The sequence below is a fragment of the Castor canadensis genome, chromosome 2 (assembly GCF_047511655.1).
Source record: "Castor canadensis chromosome 2, mCasCan1.hap1v2, whole genome shotgun sequence".
Lineage (NCBI taxonomy): Eukaryota > Metazoa > Chordata > Mammalia > Rodentia > Castoridae > Castor > Castor canadensis.
Window position 1 is genome coordinate 64,615,978 of NC_133387.1, and position 22,080 is coordinate 64,638,057.

The following is a 22,080-nucleotide window of genomic DNA, read 5'->3' on the forward strand; positions in this document are numbered from 1 at the left end:
GTATGGACAATCAGGAGCTAGTAGGGAAACAATAGCCACCCAGTGTGGCTGGAGCATGGGCTTTGTGGCAAAGGATAGCAAGAACAGGTTGAAAGGAATAGCAGATCAGGGTAGGGAGGGATTTGACTCTATGATAAAACAAGGGAAACTTCAAATCTAAGTATAAGTGATGTCCCCTGCCAGCTATTGATTCTTCAGTTCTGTGTCTGCAGTGGTGAGGTGATGAGATGCTGGGTGGGAAAGAAAACTGGAAGGAACTCTGAAGACTGCTTCAGAAAATAAGGAAATGGCCAAAGATAGCAAGGAGAGGATGGGTGGAGATAGAAAGAAAACCCAGCCTGAGGTTGGGAAGGTGAGTTTCTAGAGTATTTAGGAAGGGATTAAGGGGAATGGGAGAGGCATCTGTGTGATGAGGAATGTCAGAAGTTTTGTGGTTGGGTGTGCTGTAGAACTTACTCCTTCATTTACAAATGACACAGCAGCAGAGCCATATTGCTTTTGGGTTAGCTGAGACAAGTTGCAAGGCGGAAGTGAGAAGGCTCAGTTTTATTCAGTTCAGAAATCATGTGTCTAAGCTGGGGTTTCTTCCGTGGTGCCTCAGGGTTTAGGATGGTAGGGCCTGTGGTTGTATAGAGGTGAAGGGGTTGAACAGAGGGCCTTCATCTCTACATCTACCACACCCAAACCCATTGTGTATTTGTAGTGCTTTGATTTCCACCAGGAAAAAAATGACAAAAAGCAGTAAAAAAGGGGAGGAGGGGATGAATCCACCATGGTAGGCTTGACATACCTCAGAGGGATCATGAACTGAAAAAATGTATTATTAGCCTTGCTTTAAAGGTGCCAAGAACTTAAATAACTTGCTGAAAGTTGTTTGCAGAGTTAGATTCATGAACCATTTTTACTCAGCTCCCTCATATCCCAACTGACCTTATTTTCCCTCAAAACCATTAAGATTTAAGATATTGCGAGTCTGTTATTCATAGTTGTAGCCTTTTTAGACAGCAAAATTCCTACCTTCCTAATCTGACGTTTAATGTCAAGTAACTCTTGTGCGCCCTCATTTCATATTTCTGATGCCACCCAGGTGTTCCTGTTTGCCTCTACCTGGATACACATATGCTGAGAATATTAAAGGGACATTTGCCTCAGAGGATAAGGGACCTAAGTTGGCATTGGGTTCTAAGTTGTTGCTGGTTATCTCCTTTCCATTTCTCCTCACAGTAACATATATACCACATGGAACAAAGGTTAAAATATGACTAAAGCCATCAAGCTACTAGGAGGGAGCACAGTAAATAGATTTATAGCCTCAGAATAACAAAGGTCTTTTAAAGTATGAGATGAAATTCTAAAGCTGCAAAGAAAAAAATCAATCAATTCAAGCACAATAAATAATAAACTTCCACATGGGGAAGAAAACACCATAAACAAACTCAAAAGTAATTCAATAAACTGGCTGAAAGCAATGCATAGTACATGTAAAGGCCTGTTTTTTAAATACAGCTCCTATGAACCTGTAAGAAAAAAATTCAAACCACCCAATAGAAAAATGGAGAACAGAATAGAAGGGAATTCACTAAAAAGGAAGTATAAATGGGTCTGTATATTAAACATGTTTCTAGCTTTTGCAAAGTTGATGCTTTAATTCTGCCTTACATGCATATACCACATAGCCCTTGTTCTGGACAACCTGGTAACATGACGTGCCTGTGTCACTTTGCCTTCAGTTTCCTGCCTCCTCATTGTATCCCCACCCCTAGTTCTCCTGAGTCAGTTTTCAAATGCAAACTAATACAGAGGCTACACCCCCACCTGCCCTAAGTACCTCAGTGTCAAGTATGAGACAACTATGAACTGCACCTATGCCCCAGAAATTCTGAAATTATTCAAACTGGCCTCTCCTAAGCCTGCTTACCCCCTCTCATCTAGTCCTAACCTCATTTCATCTATTCCTAACCCTGTCTCATCTATTCCTAGCTCAGAAAGCAAAATAAAGGCTCTTGTCTACAGTCCCTCCTTTCCCTTCTAACGCTTGACCTACCCCAGTACTTTGCCATGTGCCAACCCCTACCCACCCTGCCCCATGGCATGCTGTTCCCCTTCCTCTTGAGACCTGTGAATAATAAAGTATCATTGCTGAGATGATTGTCTCCTGATCTGTTGGCTGTCCTATACTTCAAATTTTCTATTAATACACTTTATTTTTAAAAAGTCAAATATAAAAAGAAGCCCCACTTTACCAATTTCAATAGAAAATAAAGACTATGATAAAATGACATTTTTCCCTTATCTGAATGACAAAGTTCAAAATATCAGCTGGCACACAGTACTGCTATGAATAAAGGGACACCCATTTATGGTAGGAATGTAAACTGTTACAACCCCAGGGAAACCACCTTGCCAATAAAAGCAAATTTTAAATGTACAAACCCATAATTCCAAAATTCCACTTCTAGATACATAGTTTAAAAAGCTGGAAACAGCTTTGTCTCACAGAGATATTTGTTCTTTCAAGTTCATTGCAGCAAAGTTCCTAATAGCAAAAGGTGGAAGCAACCCAAGTGTTCTTTGATAGATGAATGGAAAAGCAATATGTGGTTTCAACATGCAATGAATTACTATTTAGTCTTTAAAAAGAAGGAAATTCTGGGGCTGGAGGCTTGGCTCACACAGTAGAGCACCTGCCTAGCAAATATGAAGCCCTGAGTTCAACCCATCCCTGCAAAAGAAAAAAAAAAGGAGACTCTGACCCATGCTACAACATGGATAAACCTTTGATAACACTATCCTGAGTGAAATAAGTCAGTTGCGAAAAGAAAAGAAAGAAAGCAACACTGGTTCCACTGATATGAGGGATGTAGAGCAATCGCATAGCTGGAAACAGAAAGTAGAGTGGTGGTTGCCAAGGGCTGGAAGAAAGGGGAATTGTGGAGTCGCTATTTAATGAGCGCAGGGTTTCACAGCTGCATGTGAAAAGTCCTGGAGAGCTGATTGTGCAACAATGTGAATATACTTAACACTACTAACCTGTACACTTAAAATGGTCTGGGATACTTTATTCCAATTTAAGACTTTTTTTAGCCACACATTGACCCAGTGATGCCACTATTAAGAATTTGTCCTTTTCAGATGATCACTCCACTGTGAAATGTTAAAGGCTCACATCATATAAGGTTATCGCACATACAGCCTTGCATATATAAGGTTAGTCAATCTACCATTGTCTGAAATAGTGGTTGATTAAAAATGACTTAAAAGTCTTATAAAAGAATGGATTAAAACATGCTCTATTCATTCATTGAAATACTATGCAAACTATAAAAAGAATATAAAAATTAAGGGGGTGCTGGTGGCTCATCCTTGTAACCCTAGCTACTTGGGAGGCTGAGATCAGCAGCATCGCAGTTGGAGGCCAGTCTGGGCAAAATGTTTGTGAGACCCCATCTCAATCAATAGCTGGATGCATTGGTGTGAGCCTGTCATCCCAATCTATGTGGAAGGCTATGATCAGGAGGATCACAGTTCCAGGTCAGCCAGGGTAAAAACATTTGCAAGACCCTTATTTCATTGGAAGCAAGCTGGGGAAGGTGGGATATACCTGTCATCCTAATGACCTGTTATCTCAGCTATGGTAGGAAGTATAAAAGTAGGAAGATAGAAGTCCAGGATCATCTGGGTAGAAGGCAAGACTATCTCCAAAACAACCAGAACAAAGGGCCAAGGTTTTGGCTCAAGTGGCAAGAGTGCCTGCCTTGCAAGTATGATGACTTGAGTTCAAACTCCAGGACCACCAAAAAAAGAACATAAAAATTATATATGTTAAAAAAAGCAAGTGCATATATTACTCTATTACTTACTTATTTGTGTATAAACTTTCTATAAGGCTAAAGATTGTTAATGATGGTCCCTGCTAGGGAGGTGGACTTTGTATTGTGAAATGGGATACAAGTCTGGCTTTTTATTCAATATGATTCTGCACCTTTTGAATTTTGTACAATGAACATATTTTACCAGTTAAAAGTACCTTTAAAAGATTTACTGATGGCCAATAAACATATGATGAAAGGCTCAACATCCTTGGCTAAAAAGGAAATGCAAACCAAAACTACATTGAGGTTCTACCTCACCCCAGTCAGAATGGCTATTATCAATAACATAAACAACAACAAATGCTGGCAAGGATGTGGGGAAAAGGAACACTTCTACTTTGTTGGTGGCAGTGTAAATTAGTGCAACCATTATAGAAAGCAATATGAAGGTCTCTCAAAAAACTAAAAATAGGACTACCGGTGGTAGACAGTGATACCACTCCTCAGCATATATCCAAAGGAATGTCCTCCAGGATATGACAGAGCCACTTGCACATCCATGTTTATTGCAGCACTATTACAATAGTTGCACTTTGGAAGCAGCCTAGACACCCCATGATGAATGAGTAGTTTAAGAAAATGTGGTACACATACATTATGGATTTTTATTCTGCCTTAAAGAAGAATGAAATTATGTTGTTTGCAGGTAAACAGAAGGAATGGGAGAACTTCATGTTAAGCGAAGTAAGCCAGGGTCAAAAAGCCAAAGGTCACATGTTTTCCCTCATATGTGGAAGATAGACCTATAAGTTAAATGTATTTATAGATACATATATACACATATATATGTATATATAGTGAGAGAGAACAAAATTGTATTAGTGAGTCTGTCTGAGAGGACTATGGGAGGCAGGAAAGAAAATGTTAGAGAATGAAAAATATTGAAACAACTCATCTATATATAAATATAGTATACTGCACTGTACTATGAGCTATTGAATATTAGGGGAGCATGGTGACAGAGAGTGAGTAAGTAACAGGGGGAGGTTAATTTGATTAAAGCATGATATTTATATAGGCTGAAGTACCAAAGCAAAACCCCTTGGACTATCAATATACACTTTAAAAAACATGAAGGGCAGGAGGGTAAAATAGATCTTTTCTGAGGGGGTGGGTACCAGTGGGAGGAGGGTGGGCAAAACAGGGCGAGTGAGGATGAATGTGTCGGTTGTATTTTGTATTCATATATGGAAATAGAAAAGTGAAACCTGTTGAAATTGTTCTGGGGGAAGGGAGAAGAGGCTGAACGATGGATGGGGTAAATCTAACTAAGGTATATTGTAAGCACATATGTAAATATCACAATGTATCCCCCTGTACAATTATTATATTCTAAATACACTTTTTAAAAATAGCTTTAAGAAAAAAAAAAGCTGACTGCATGGCTGACAAACCTTCATGACCTGGCTCCCTGGTACTCATCCTTTGACTACCTACTCTGGCTCATGTCTCACTGCTCAACCATTGAAAACCTGACCTTCTTGCCTACGGAAAACTTCCGTGATTGACAGCTTTGTAATCACTGACTTTCCTGGTGTTGACTCACTTAACTGATGTCACCTGTAAATTCAGTCATCACCAGATGGTCAAATTCCTAATACCACTCCCTGCTGTTTAGTACCTGATCTACCAGATGAGAGCACTCTTTCCCTCATCCACCTACACATATATTTCAGTTGAAAAAGGTATTCTTGATTTTAATTCTTACACTTCCGATTTCAGTTCCTAGCATATTCAAACAGCTCTTGTCTTTGTAAGGTGCTCATCCTCTACTGAAAGGCACAAACTTTCAAAAGCCAACTTACTTTTCCCTCAAGAATTTTCTTTCTTTGACAAAAGGAAAAAGCAATAGCATTAACTATTTCTCCTATTCCTTATTTTAAAATGTAAAATCTGTCCATAATGACTTTAAAAAAACAGGATCCATGTTTAGATGATTATTTTTAATATTTAATCAAGGTGTTATAACAGTAGTTAAATATCAATGAAAATAGAGGTAATTAAAACTTTATTAAATACTCAATTAAAAATAAACACAAGGATGGCATGGTGGTACACACCTGTAATCCCAGCACTTGGGAGGCTGAGGCAGAAAGACCTAGAGTTCAAGGCCAGACGGTGCTACATAGTGGGACCCTGTCTTTAAAAAAAAAAACCCACACAGAAAAAAAAAATAAACACCCATGTACACATACACATAAGCAAGGACCTGATTATGTCAGTAAAGAAAAACAGATAAAGGAGAGGAGGAAAATAAACCACACAGATGAGGGATAGGTGGCCAATGTCACGTTTTCTTCTCGTCTAACCTTGGGCCCACTGTACTGCAGATGCTCAGTAACATTTTTAGAATGAGTGATGGGAGGTGGTCTCGCAGGTGGTAAAGGAGCTACCAGTTCTCTATCCCAGTCTCCAATGCTCTCTGACTCCCACTTGCCCCAAATCATGGCCTGTTCAGATAGTTTTCCTGATATCATCCAAGACTCCCCCATCAGAACCAAACTTCATGTTCACCATGTTGAAGGTGCCAAGAGTAAGGCCACCTCACATGCAACCTTCTTTCCCCTGTGCACGAACTGCTGCAGTGAACAATTTTACTGACTGAATTTAGGGGTGCTAATCTGCTTCACAAGGTAGAATATGGCCTCTATTCTTATAGTCCTAATGTAAATCTTTAATCCTAAGTGTGAATTGATAGGAACCACCTCAATACCTAAACATTTAAGTGCATTCCTGGCATATCCCAAGATTTTCTGCTATACTGGAAGGAATTTAAAATTTCTACTCAGTGGTCAGAGTAAAATAAAAACAAAAACACAGTAACAGTAGCAAAAAATAAAATCTGTATGGGAACAGTGTGGCTTGTCTGTGTTGTTTAACAAGCTATCAGTTGTTTAAAACTTTTTGACAGTCAAATAAAATCTTGAAAAATTATTCTTATAAGGTTGCCTGAATGCCTGAAGAAAAAAACTGAAAACATGCCAATAAGATTTATAGAAATTTTTTTTAATTTAGTAGTTTTTAAAAACCACATCCTCTGAGTACAGCTATTAATGAGGTATGATAACTAAGAAAAGAGTAGGGAAACATATGAGAAATATGTAATTAGCAGTATGTTACATATTTATTTTTATTTTTGCTTTAATATAATGTCTATTTTAAAGTTCACTTGTAAAATCCTAAAAAATAATGTTTAAATGTGTGAATGTCAAGTGAGCAATATCAAGTGTAATGTGTGCTAAGGTAAGACATAGAAGACTGGGTTTCCTTTCTGGTTCCACCTAATATGTAAACCCAGCGCAAGCCTCAATCTCTCAGAACCTGTAGTATGGAAATAAGGCTATCTCCAAATTCCTATTCCTTATAAAATCATTAGGAAATTTGAGTTACATATCTGAAACTACTTTGTAAGCCCCTTGAGGGTGGGAATCTTTTCATCTTTGCAGTCAGTTAATTAAGGTATAAAAGAAACAGATAATACTTTAGTTCCTTGAAAAATATTTTAAATTTCACTCTGGATTATCTCAAGAAATTTATAGGTTAGCAACCCTATAGAAGGGACTAACCTAGAAATGAATGAAGCTTTAAAAGCATCAGAGAAGCACCAATATTTTCAGTAATTAATTAAAAATTTTAAAACCCCAAACTTATTTATCTGGCACCAGCCTTAAGAGTACCAAATATATAAAAACTCTCTTTTGACTATGTGACTATCCCAGAAAAAGAAACAATTTTAAAAGTATGGACTCTGGCAAACAATGTTAATATCTTATAAATACAGTGTTCTGACAGCTACACATAAGTGCATTCAGAATGAAATCTGAAAATGATCAAGACTGAACAATGTCTTACTCTAGCCAAGGACTTCCCTGGCACACTCCAACCCACACACTAGACATTCCCCTCAGACTGAATTCTGTCATTCTGATATTATAATTTAGCCATTTTCCTCAATCAGAATTCCAACCCTCAATTTAGACTCTCTCACCCCATCTACTATACACTATGTCCAGAATTTTATACCTCCTGCTGTCTCTCCTAAAATGTATTAATTCCTTTTTCCCATTGCCACTGCCTTAGTTCAATCTCTTCACATCTTATCTTACTGGGGAGGTGGGAATGGAGAAGAGACAAAGTCAGGAGATATTCACAAGACAGAACTAACTGGCAGACTACAGGAGGAGGGTTAGGTCTGAGAGAAAACTAAAGAAGTTGTTTCTGAGCATGTTTACTTTGAGGTACCTTGAAGTCTGAAGATACTCCAAGTATGTGCACGAATGGGCGTGGGCAAAATTCAAGGACTGAAAAACAGAGATCTAGTGGAAGCCATGGATATGGACAAGATAGCCCCTCTCATGTCTTACTGCCTGCAAAAAGCCTTTCCAAATCATCTCATTCCATAGCGCTCCATCCTTCCTCCCAATTAATAGGTTTGCACCTTCTAGTTTCACAGCCATATTTTGCCTTTTATTGACATTCAACGTTTTAAGCTTCTTGTTCTCAAAGCCTCTGAAGATTAGGAATATTTCATATGCTTTATGTCTATAAGTTCCTATGGTATCTAGCACAACCCAGCACATAAGAGGTGCTGAAAACAGACAAGGAATTGAAGGGATAAATTTGATTTCAGTAGCTTTCATATAACATTAAAAAATGTCTCCTAGCATAGTGCTGGCACATTAGAAGGTACTGTATAAATATTTGTAAATGGATTAAGATTTACTGTCCACTGTTATTCTTCACAAACTTCTTGATATCTCAATTCTTATCAAATCTGACATTCAACTAAAAGTTGGATGCAAATATGGCTGTTACATAATTTGTATGAAGTTCAACAATTCAGTTTTATAGATAGGACCTGGTTTAATGCAGATCACCTTCCTAACAAACCTAATCTATTTCCATTTACTCACCCACAATTAATATCTACTCACCCATACTCCACTTTTATAGAATTTTATATTTTATCCTGATTCACATTTACTGCCTTAGTGTTTCCCTCCAATGTTCACACACCCTCATATACCTCCCAATTGCTCCAGTGCTTCATTGTCTCTTCTCCTGGGCTAAGTTAGGTCAGAGACCTAACTGGCACAAGAATTATTCTCAGGAAATAGAAGGGAGGAGCTGCCTGGCTCTTGGTGAAAAGCAAAGAGCCAAAAAGCTAGGCAAAATAATGTAATGCTTTGATTTTGGTTCATGGCATTAAGACAAAATGATTTTATGGCTTCCAAATCTTAGCCAAGTTTCTTAGCTAAGTTCAACATTTGACACAGTGACGATGGACAACTGAGGTCACATTTATGTATTAGTGCTACTTACACAAGCACATACAAACACAAAATTCCAAACTTGGGGAAATTCCATGAAAGCTATAAATGATTTTATTCCTGGATCAGCATCTAACACGAGGCCCAACAAAGGGTAGAGTGGTACACTCAGTGGAAAACCATTTGAGGGTCTTTATTAAGGTGAATATAAACCTAGACTATGACAAAGTAACCTCACTCTTAGGTAAATACCAAGATAAATGAATTTCATAAGTACAGCCTATACAAGAATAGTAGGTAGGTTTTTTGTCTTTTTTTTTTTTTTTTTTTTTTTGGTGGTATGTAGTTTGAACTTAGGACTTTGTGCTTGCTAGGCAGGTGCTTTACCACTTGAGCCACACTAGCCCAAGAATAGTAGGAGATTATGCAGTAGTGAGAAAAAGAAGAAAATTACTACCACACACAATGTGCTCAATGAGTATCACAGGCACAATGATGAGCAAAAGAAGCAAAACCAAAAAGATTCTTCATGAGTCCATTTCATTGTGTTCAAAAGAGGCAAACTAACATATAGTGATAAGTCAGAACAGTGCTTATCTTTTGTGGGAGTAATGATTATGAAAGGTCTGAGGGAGACCCCTGGGTTGCTGGAAATATATCTTGATCTGCCTGGGAATATGGTGGGAGAAAAGAAAATTCAAAAGATATTTAAAATGAATATTTAATCCTCGAAGAGAACACAGGAGGACAATTAGGATTTGAAGAAAAATGACAAATGCAGTTCTGAACATGCTGGTTGTAAACACATATAAAAAGTCAGAGAGATGTACACTTAATATTTATAAACTTTATTTTATATGTTATATTTTAACAAAAAATTAAAAAATAGAAAATGGAGTGATACTGAATTTGCAATGAGACAAGAGAAGTCTGTGAAGTCAGACAGTTATGACTGGCTTGGGAAGTAAGTATCCAGCATTTACTCATGGACTGTTGATGGGAGTCGTATGGTTTAGCTCCCCAACATCCTTCTGAACACTCATCCCAATTAACACAGTAGAGTTCCCGCCCTGCTGATCTTACTGCTTAATGTCATCGTAATATCAGCGGGGAACTCTAAATTCTCTGTACAATATCTTAGGATCAGAAGATAGTCAATAAATATCTGTTAGTGACTATGCATCAAGTGATGGTCACACTACAAATGCTGTGCAAGTGTGAGATTGCAGAAACCGATGTGAGCTGAGTACACAGGCAGTGTCCTGAAGGAGATGGGAATTGATCCAGACTGAAAGGTTGGGAACAGATGCGGGGGTAGCAAATGGTGGTTTGTGGAAGAATTTCATTTGGTTTTTGTGGCATAGTGGATAACCCAATCTCACGATTTCACAGCATGTTTTTTAATATATGCCAGTTTTCTTTAAATTTGGGGAGTCCCTGATGAGAGGAATGATATGAACAGAAGGTTATGAGGGAGCAATCATTCATTAGATTGTGAAAGCAGTTTGGGTCCAAATTGCAGAGGGCTCTGGATGCCACACTCAACACATTCTTCAGGCAATATTGAATATTGATTACTGACAGTTTTCTTTCAGTTGTCATCTTAACTCTTTTCTATTCTGTAGACAGAGCTTCTGTTTATATAAACATGGTTAAAAGCTTTTAAGATCTCCATAAATCTTAGAGAAATGTTAAAAGAATTAGGAAATAAAGCTACATGTGACAATTCTGAGTAATATTTTACTAGCTTTCAACTTTTTTTCCAGTGTTTGGGGTAGAACCTAGGGTCTCCTGTGTGCCAGGCAAGTTCTCTACCCCTTAGTGGTGTTTATTATACAAATAATTTCTTTGTAAGATTTCACAGGTTTAAGGAATAGTTCTTATGCAGTAAAATTGCTAATGCTGACTGTGCAAAAGAGTAGGTAAGACAGTTCTTTGGCACTATTGTTGTAAACTGTCATATATCCACTGGATCAAAGACTTGTCATATCTAATGATAAATAACCATAATTAATTTGTGCATGCTGTGTATTGAGAGATTTTTGAAATGCTTAGTAATTGTTAGATTGAAGATAAATATGTGTGAGTTATTGCAAACTCTCTCTTGATTTTACAAAACAAACTTATTTGTATGTGTGTTTTGAGACAGTTTTGCTATGAAACTCAGGCTGGACTGGAACTCCCAATCCTCCTGCCTCAGTCACCTGAGTACTGGGATTACAGGTGTGTGCCACCATCCTGGGCTCAAAACAAACCTTTTGCGCTTCATGTTTAGCTAAAAACAAAAAACCTGGGTATAATTTTTACTATTAGCATAATTTTGTTTCTTGAGTTGTGATGTTTTTCTTGCTATGGTTTCTTTCTAACTTGGTCTTGAGATCTCTGTGAGAAGAGTGGTCATAAGCCAGGACAGCTGCTGCCTAGGAGAAACCTGACGTGTGGGCAAGATGGGCTGGGGGACTTACATGCAGGTGTGTTAGACAGGTGAAATGTAATGAAGAGGTGACAACAAAATACATGAAACAGGAGAAATGTATCACATAACCCAGAGAAGAGAGGGGTGTTGATGGAAGGTGCTTGATGAGAATTCTGAGCATGACTTAGAGTTCCATCAGTAGGCAGGAGCAAGAGAGGACCATTGGTGCCTTTATGAAAGTCCATGGGCATATGCCTCAGGCTTCTGCATGGGGGTTGTGGATTGCCTAGTTTAAAGAAAACTTGTACAAAGGTGAGGGTCTTGTTTATAACACCTAATGGTGTTACCATTAGGTTTATCATGATTAGCAGCTGTGGGGTGTGTTAGGTTTGGGATCAGGGGGAACAAGGAACAAGTGGGCTATCCTGCAAATAACCACCTGGGGAGAGGTTTGGTTTTGGTTTTGGAGGTACCAGGGATTTGATCTCAGGGCCTCAGTCTTGCTAGGCAGGTGCTCTGCCACTTGAGCCACTCCATCAGCAAGAGGATGTTTTAACTGGCCAAAGTGAGTGGCTTCCAAACAACTTATGATGGATCAAAAAACTATATGATCTTACTTATATCACAAGTGTATGCTAATAAAACCTCTTTGGCAGCAAAAATATTATGACACAAGTTTAGCCTTAATTTTGATTTAATTGAATTATTAAGGGTAGAAATCCTATTATAAAGTTGGACATACAATAGATTTTAGAAGAAATAGAGAACCCTGATCAGGTATGAATTCATAACTTTAATATATAAAGATAGATGTAGAAAAAGAGAGCTGGGGTGAAGCTCAACAGGTAGAGCACCTGCCTAGCAAGCATGAGACTGTTAATTCAAACCCCAGTACTGTCAAAAACCATGTAGAAATAGGTATAAATTTGAAAAGATACAAATATTCACAGATTTATTACTCTGTCCAATGAGAGGGTTTAGAGTCAATGACACACCAGTAACTATGATCATAACCAGCACTGAGATCTTACATTCCAAATATCATTTTCCACTTCCAAGAAAAAGGTTGACTCCAGGCCAGGAGCAAAGAAAAAGAACCTAGAGCACATTCTGGTATCATAAGGTAAGGACGTGCGCAAAGAATCCTGGGAGCAGCAAAAGGACAAATGAGCCTAATTAGAGGCATGTATGCTGGTCAAATCTGGAACAAGTAAAGAATCAAAATGAACGATGGCAGTAATGAGTAATATAAGAATTCATAAATCCACACTGATAGACAAATAAATCAGAAAGAGAAGAAAGTTCTTTAGAGTAGGAAGCCACCTAATTAATATAAGTTGTAGAAGGAGCCTGGCAGGGTGGCATGTACCGATTTGTCCCAGAACTAGGGTGGCTGAGGCAGGAGAATCATTTGAACCTAAGGGTTAGAGACCACTTTGGTCAACATAGCAAGTCCCGATCTCAACAGCAACAAAATGTGTTTGGATTGAGGATGTGGCTCAGTGGTGGAGTGCTTGCCTAGCATGTGAGAGGTCCTGGGTTCTATCTCCAGCACCACCAAAAAAAAAAAAAAAATGTATGTGTGTGTGTGATTAGAGAACTACCATTTGGCAGCCATCTTGAGTCACTGATTTGGGTAAGAATCATTGTAGATGCCAAACGCAGGTGAAATTTTAGGAGGAGGAAGATGCACACATAGTCTCAGTTATTTCCCCATTAGATGCTTACTCATTTGAAACAGCGAAATAATGATAATAAGTAGAGTAGAAACCTGGAAGTCACCACCTTAACCATGTGATCTAGGTTTTGCCTATAATGGGACATCAGTACCATGTGCTTTCGAAATGAGATCCTGCAGAAGAATATAAGTGTCTGATATTCTTGCAAAAACTGCATAACCCAAATCTCATAATGAGCAAATAAGACAAATCCAATTTGATCTAAACAATTATATTTTATTTTTATGTGCCAATTTTATGCACCAACCTACAAAATAACTGGCCAAGTCTAACAATGTTGATGTTATGAAAATTAAAGAGTTTCTGAGGATCTGTTCCATATTAAAGGAGACTAAAGCGATGACTACTGAATGCACCATACAATTGGACAGTTTCATTTGCTATAAAGAACATTATTGTGACAATTGCCAAGATCTGAATAGTAGTATTGTAGCAGTGTTAATTTTCTGATACAATTGCACCATAATTGTGAAAAAGAACAGACTTATTTTTAAGAAATAGAACTGATACATTTAGTTACAAATGGCATTCTGTCTGGCAGGGGGAGAGATTGAGAGAGGGAGAGAAAGAGGACAGGAAAGGGTCAAGCAAATGTGGTAAGATGGCAACACCTGGGTGACACATACATAGGAATTCTTTGTACTGTTCTTGCAAGGTGCTTCCTGGTTTTGAGTAAATTCTGTTATTGCTTTAAGAATTTTAAAGTTTATTTTTACTGTAACTACCAAATTTCTTAAAATGTGTTATTCAGTAATATGTCTGGAATTAACATGTCCTCCAAATCGTTTCCTAAAGGATAGCTCTCACGCATGACAAAGCAACAATTGCTTAGATTATTTTTTTAAAACCTAACTCTCCTCACATATAGATATTTCATTTTGCTCTTTAAAAATCAGTGAAATATATAATATATCAAAATTCCCCTTTTTGCTTCTTTGTGGATAGGAAGCAGCAGAGTTTAGTGTATTACTGCTGTAATTTAATTAGGTAAGTGTGTATTCCTTCCATCATATGACAAGATCTTTTATCTTCATTTTGTGAAAGTAAATATAGTATATACAATAATGAAGGGAATCTTTTTTATCCCATAAACCAACCTATGAAATATACTTAGCCAACTGCATATATGCTTTGTAAGTATCAGAATCTGAACTGCTTGTATTACTTTAGAATTGCCTGATATGCAAGCAAGGTTCTATTTTGTTTTAAAGGGCTTCAAGTTATACATATTACCTACAGAAAATATATAACAGAGAATTTTGATAATCATATTGGCTTCATCTGAATTTTTAAGTAGATGATGATTCAGGTTTTTCTATAGCAACAATATGTAAAGAAAAGAAAAATATACCTCATGCAGACAAATGAAGGCTGGAGTTTCAGATAAATCAACAAACCGCTCATCTTGAATGTTAATCGTGGGCATGATGGCATAAGGGAGGTCTTGTTGATCCTTTTCATCTTCTCCCTCTTCCTCTTCCTTTTCTGTGTCAGTGGTATCATCTTCCATTTTTCACAACTCTAAAATAAAATCATTGCATATTTAGCTACTTAAGAGTGTCTTTACTGATAAAGTAAAATTAATGGCAAATAGTAAAAGTAAGCAAAATTAAACTGGAATAAGTTGTTCTTCCATAATTGAGGAAATAATGGGATTACAGAATCCCATTGCTATAAGAGGCTGCTCTGTTGCAAAGATTCTCTCCCTCTCTTCCTCTCTGCCCCCCAATCTTCCCTCTCTCTGGATATGCTGGGGATTGAACCCAGGTCTCTCACATGTGAGGCATGCACTATACCACTGAGCTATATCACCAGCTGTAGATACTCTTTAGTGTTACATTAAAGTTCATAATTCTAATTTTAAAAAAAAGACTATTTTACACTAATTGGAAAATAAAATATACCTAAAGTTCCCTGAGATCAGAAACTTAGTTTCTGAGCATATTGAACACTGTAGCACACAATTACTATTCATTGAATGGATGAATGAATGTAACCTTTGCTCTTGACATATATCACAAAATTAATTTCAATGATTTTGCAAAATCATAAAGCAATAGCCAGGCTGAGATATGGGCATGAAAAAGGTGAGACTCTGCAAAGCAGGCTCTTGAGGAACGAGTAAAGAAAAGGAACAAAGATAGAAAATCTCATTCAGCAAAGGTGGCACTGGTGGCCAGGCTGGGGGTATCTGATCTCAGGTAAGGGACTGCTCTCCATTTAATTGCAAGGAACATATGGATTATCATAAGAATGCAAGTCAATACCAGCCTAGATGTTTATGGAACAAGCAGGCAAGACCTTTCTAGCTATCCTACTGGGTTACTCATGCTTTGCTGTTTGATATTGCTAAAATCTGTCTTTTCCATGCTTCTGTAGCCACCCTTAAAATACTGTATTGAAATCTACTATTTTTTATATTGTCTCCCTAATTGGACTTCTTAGAATAGAAACTATTTATTTGCCCATGTAGCTTCAACACCTCGCAAAGAACACACACAATAGAACCTGTGCTAAAAATCTTTGCTAAGGGAACAAACAAGTAGTCTCCTCTTCTAATGTCCAAGGAATATTGGATTTACAAAGAATTTGCTTGATATTTTAGAAATAAAATGCTAATAAAGCCAGGCATGGTGGCACACACCTGTAATCCCAACACTTGGGAGGCTGAGGAAGGATGACCAAGAGTTCACAGGTCCCTGTCTCAAAAATAAAAAAACCACTGGGTGTGTGGCTCAAGTGATACAGCACCAGCCTAACAAATGTGATGCCTTGAGTTCAAACTCTAGTACCATCGAGAAAAAACAAAAACCAGCAATAGAAAGAGAAAAGAACTCAGGGACTAGTCTTAAGAAAAGACAATCCTAATTTGTAGATAAACATATTAACAAAGACTAATAACAAGTTGATGAAAATAGGGAAGTAAAATGTTTTTTCTGTTCTTACCATGTGTTTGTGGTATTTAGAGTGATTCTAAATTTTGATCCAAGGCCTGTGTCTGGCTTTTGCTACATCTAATATTTACATTTGAAATATATAAAGTACTAGGTACAGAATCTAACTACAGTGTGCCACCACAAAGTATATGAGGTTTTCTTCCAAGTGTCACAATTAAGTAGGACACATTGATCCTGATGGATGGAGTAAGGTTCCCCACTTCATGCCTAGCATATTAGTAAATAATAGGTGGCAATGTAATGAAGATGGGATACTGAATCATTTGTGAATTCACATTTTAAACAAAGCTGGACTCGATGTTAAATACAAAGGATATGAATGTTCAAGAACATTCATATGCCTAAGTGATTACCCAATTCTAAATGGAAATTTTTCATATGTAGTAAATATAGAATTATACATCTGACCCACAGCAAATTACAAATGTATAGGATTATGTAAACAAGCTCAGTAATAATTATAAACTTTTAAAACAGAGAGAGAATATAAAGGAAATATGACGCTACTTTCAATGTCCCCAACCCAAATAAAAATAAATTGTCAGGGAGAATAGAGAGGACAGGAGAGATGGGAAAAGGTTGAGCAATAGGTTCTGAGTTACAGTTAGATAAATAATGTACTATACATTTCAAAAAGTTAGAGGAAAGGATTTTGAAAGGTTTTATGATAAGGAAATGATAAATGTTTGAGAAGACGGATATTTTTAACTTTATATATTGCAGAATGTATACATGTAAACATCATGTTACCCCACTAGTATGTATAATTTTGTGTTTGTATGCACCAGTTAAAATAAATTTAATTGGAAAATGTAAATTACTCTTCAAAGTCATTGTTAGCATAACTATTAATCTGTTTTCAACATTTTAGTAAAAGACTAGACAAAACAGAGCTCATAATAAAGGGCATTATTAAGATGGTAAAATATAGAAGTGTGATGCAGGAAAGAGAAAAATAAAAAGATGTGGATGCTTATCATGTAAAAAAAAAAAAAGAAAGAGAAAAGAAACTGCTAATGGTGAACCAATGAAGTAACAATAATTTATTCAACTTATTAGTTTGTTCAAAACTGAACTCCCAAAAGAGAAAAATTGAAGATGTTCCATTATTGTGGTGGGCAACTGCTCTTTCCATATTGGCAAACTTTCTTCCCCAAATCATATTGGCAGGCCACCTGCATAATCTGTTGGGCCCAGTGCAAAAAAGAAAATGTACTATGAAAATTATCAAAACATAAAGTTTTCCTTTTAAAATTATTTTTTAACTCATGAAATGTAATAAGGATAATTATGACACATAATTAACAATATAAGCTTACAAACAGCAAGAAAATATTTTTGGTTTTATAAAATGTTGTGTAATAAAATGAATTATAATGTGATATCTTGATTGATCATAAGATTTTTCTGGCACACTTTTCTGCAAATCCAACTATTCACCAAAATTTGTGCTTTTGTAACTTCATTTTTCAATTGACAGAACTAAAAGTGATGTCAGTTGCTCTTGGGAAATACAAGCTCACAAATAATTTTTGGCAAATTTTTATTTTGAGAAGAATCTTCCTACAGATGGATCTGTTACTGTAGTTGTTGAGAGTACTCACAGGACATTGACAACATTTGGATAAATTCCTGATAAATCATTTCAAAATCTAACATCAAGAACTGTTGAGTCTCATAGAACAATTTTTCTGAAACGGTTTAACTTTATACAAGTTAATTTCAGGTGGGAGCTTAATTTCATATGTAAATTTATTCAACATTCATTATAATATTCCTGTGACATCTGTGTAATTTGTAGAGGCTACAAAAAGAATCTAGAATTGGTCTTACGGTTAGTATCGACACCAAAACACTTGCCATGCATTCAGTTGCTGTGTGATCAATTACAAAGAAAAGTATAAATAAAATGCTCTTCCTTATTACTTCTTTTTTTTTTTTTTTGGCAGCACTGAGGTTTGAAATCAGGGCCTGACAGTAGCTAGGCAGGCGTGCTACCACTTGAGCTACTCCACCAGCCCTCCTTATTACTTCTTGATTTATTTAAAACTTCATAGGAAAAGTGTTCTCTTCTGTCAAGTACAATTATCTTTAAATTTAATTTCTGTTTCTAAGCCCACGGATATTTGATTTGCAATGTTGTAATTTTTAGAGCTGGAGGTATTAAACTCGGAAGAATTCTAATAAGTCTCTGAAATGCTTTGCTGCACCCTCTATCTGTTTTCTTTTACTTTGCAATGACTTACTAAAAAATTTTCAAATTAGAAAGTTTTCAGCACAAGTGCCAGCAGTTCCTGTCCTCGAGGTGCAGATGCTCCCACCGCCTGGGTCTTGTTTAATGCTCATTATCTCTTGTCTCTCTTACTGGATTTGCTGCTTCTTGATGATATGACACCTTGCTCCTTATGGAAAGCATGCTCTAGAATAGAAAGCCAGAAGGCTTGGTAGGTTGTTGTCCTTGAATGGATTCAAGTGTCCACAGACATGTCATTATTCGGTGAATTTCCTCCTCCCTCAAATGACAGTAGCAGTAACTCAATTTTTATTTCAGAAATATGTGCAGATTGAATGTGATAATCCACCTCGACTTGTAGCTTCCACCCTGATATCTCTAATTGTCTCCATACCCACAAAATACACATGAGCTCGATTTTCCCCCTGCTGCTACCGTAAGGTGGTGACATCTACTTACATCAGGAGGCACCAGATGTCTGTTTCTTAGTCTTTATGTACTGTTAGTGGCTGTTGATATCATTTGGACTTCCCCTCTCTTAATTCATGTTTGTTTGTTGTTTTCAATGCCACAAAGTAGTTTCTAAAAAGAACCTATCGTAATTAAGATATCAACCCCTTTACATTAGGTAAGTAATCACGGCTCGTTACTTAAATCTTCAGGCAACTAGGAATGTTTGGCTCTACGTCTAAATTTCTTTTGCTAATAGACTAAAATTATGTATGCTTAATCATTTTGTGGATGTTAAATGCTAATGAATGTCCCAGAAAAAGATTTCCTTCATAACACTAGGCCATATATGATATTTTTAACTTTTTAAGAAAGAAATACTTTAAATATATATAAAAGCAGCAGAATAATACAGGCACCCAATCAACCACCTTCAACAAATATCAGTTCATGATAAATCTTGTTTTATCTTCAACTCTTCCTTCCCGTCTCCACTGTCCTGATTATTTTGAAGCAAAACCTAGAAACATAGACTTAATTCATCCTGAAAAAGTCCATAGTAATGTGTAGAGACAGATCTCATTCATTTTTCAAAGGAGTGCTGCATAGTACTCCTTTGTGTAGACACAGCACAGGTTATTCAAACAATTTGCAAACATATGGAATATTTCCAGTTTTCTGACATTATAAAAATGTTGTAAAGTATGGTGCATCTATTTATTTTGAAATCTATTTTAGGTGCTCCTGAAATCTTTCAAATCATGATGGTATTAACTTTGAAAACTAAGTTGAGGTGACCTTCTCAAAGCACTGCACCTTTGGATATGGTACATCTTACCTGGCAACAAAGGATGGATACTATGCTAAATTTGGACACATTTCTCCATTTGCTGAAATTTTCAATCTCTCTTATCCTGAATATTTACATTCTAAATATTTAAAGCAGATAAAGCATTTCATACAGTAAATCAACTCAAACACTTATAACAGAGTTCTGGTAGACATTATCAGACAAACTTTAATCCTTAAAATATTTAGGCATAAATTTAACCAAAGAAATGAAAGATTTATACACTGAGAACTCCTCAGAAAGTGATAAAAATATACAAATAAAAAGAAAGACATCTTACATTCATAGATCAGAATTAATATTGCTAAAATGTCTGTATTACCAAAGCAATGTACAAAGTCAATGCAATCCATATCAAAATTCCCAGGTGTTTTTCCAGGAATAGACAAAATAGTCCTAAAATTCATACTGAACCACCAAACACCCTGAATAACCAAAGCAATCTTGTGAAAGAACAACAAATCTGGAAGCATCACACTTCTTGGTTTCAAATTATAGTACAAAGTTAAAGTAATCAAAAACCAGAATAAAAGTGTGCCTTGTCTAATATCACTCATAAAAATTAGCTCAAATGGATTAAGTTTTGCAGAAGAGAAAGTAAGAACAGGAACCCACACACAAAAAACCCAGCAGCAAGAACAACAAAATGGATGGCAGATTTAAATGTAAGACCATAAACTATAAAACTCTTAGAAGTAAATATAGGGAAAAAGTTCCTTGATATTCATCCATCTTGGCAATGAGCTTTTATTATTATTATTATTATTATTATTATTGTTGTTGTTGTGCTGGGTGGGGGAACATTATTGAGGCCTTTACAAAAGTTCTTACAATATATCAACTATATCATTCTTGAATTCATCCCTCTCCATTGGAAAAGATACCAAAGTATAAGGAACAAAAGAAATAAAAATAAAAACAAGTAGGACTACATCAAACTAAAAAGCTTCTGCTTTTAAGTAATGAACATAATGAAAAGGCAACCAACAAACAAGAGAAAATATTTGCAAATCATATGTCTGTCAAGGAGTTAATATCCAAAATATACAAGGAACTTAACTCAATGGCTAATAAATAAATTAATTAATTAAACTTGATTGAAAAATGGACAAAAGATTTGAATAGACACTTTTCCAAAGATATACAAATGGTCAACAAGTATATGAAAAGATGCTCCACACCTTTGAATGCAAATCAAAACCATAACAAGATCTGTTAGGATACCTATTTTAAACAAAAAAACAAAGATAAAAAGTGTTGAAGAAAATGTGAAGGAATCCTTGTTCCCTGTTGGTAGAACTATAAACTGTTAAAGCTGATACGGGAAACAGTAGGGAGCTCTCTCAAAAATTTGAAAATAGAGTTGCCTTATGATCCAGCAGAACTACTTCTGGATATAGATCCCAAAGAATTGAAATCAGGAACTTGAAGTATCATTCACACCTCCATGTTCATTGCAGCACTAGTCACCATAGTCAAGGGATAGAGTCAACCCACTATCCTCAGAGATGAATGATAAAAGAAATGTGGTATGTTTGTACAATGCAACACTATTTAGCCTTAATAAGAAAGGAAATCCTGCCTCTGTGACACCATGGAGAGATCCATACCTCCATAAAGTAGTTAAAGGGGGAAAAATAATGAAAGTGAGAGTGAGGGCTGGACATATGGGTTGAAGCCTGTAATCCCAGCTACTTAGGAGGAGAAGATAGGAAGGATCACAGTCCAGGGCCATCCATGCATGGATAGGGGAGGAGCAAAACTCTATCTGAAAAATAACCTAAAGCAAAAAGGTCTGGAAGTGTGGCTCAAGGGGTAGAGTGTCTGCCTAGCAAGCACAAGACACTAAGTTCAAATTCCTAGTAAACACCAAAAAAAAAAAAAAAAGAAGGAAGAAAAAAAAGAGAGTAAGAAAACATTATAGAGGCAAATACAAAAGTCTTAAATGAATTAAAGCCTAAACACTAATTAAGCTAACTAAATAATAAGAGGAAAGAACTTAGGTGAAGTTTAATGTTCAAAACAATAAATATTTTAAGGATTAGTTACTATGGAATTAGCATGTTGTAAGCAATATGATTAATTGATAACTATAAATAAGCCAATGGAATAAAGTGCAGCTAGAGTGATATAAACAAGAGTGTTTATAAAACACCTGACATTCTTAGTGTGGGAAGAGCTACAATACTGTCAGGTATGGACTGTTATATGTCTAGAGGACCCAAGTTAATGAAGAAAATATTTTAAAGTCCTTTTTATAAAGACCAGGAATTTTCATGGATGCAAATAATTT

The 22,080-nt window shown here is 36.3% G+C and overlaps 1 protein-coding gene across 5 annotated transcripts in view; it reads right to left on the reverse strand.

The window, feature by feature from the left end:
• Positions 1-22,080, reverse strand: part of Ccdc146 (coiled-coil domain containing 146) — a 130,951-nt gene that overhangs the window by 84,279 nt on the left and 24,592 nt on the right. For all 5 annotated transcript variants that reach the window (XM_074064905.1, XM_074064904.1, XM_074064907.1 and 2 more), the window contains one exon: positions 14,649-14,818. In XM_074064905.1, coding sequence (XP_073921006.1) covers positions 14,649-14,807 — 159 coding nt within the window. In that variant the 5' untranslated portion in view covers positions 14,808-14,818. The remainder of the gene's footprint in view (positions 1-14,648; positions 14,819-22,080) is intronic.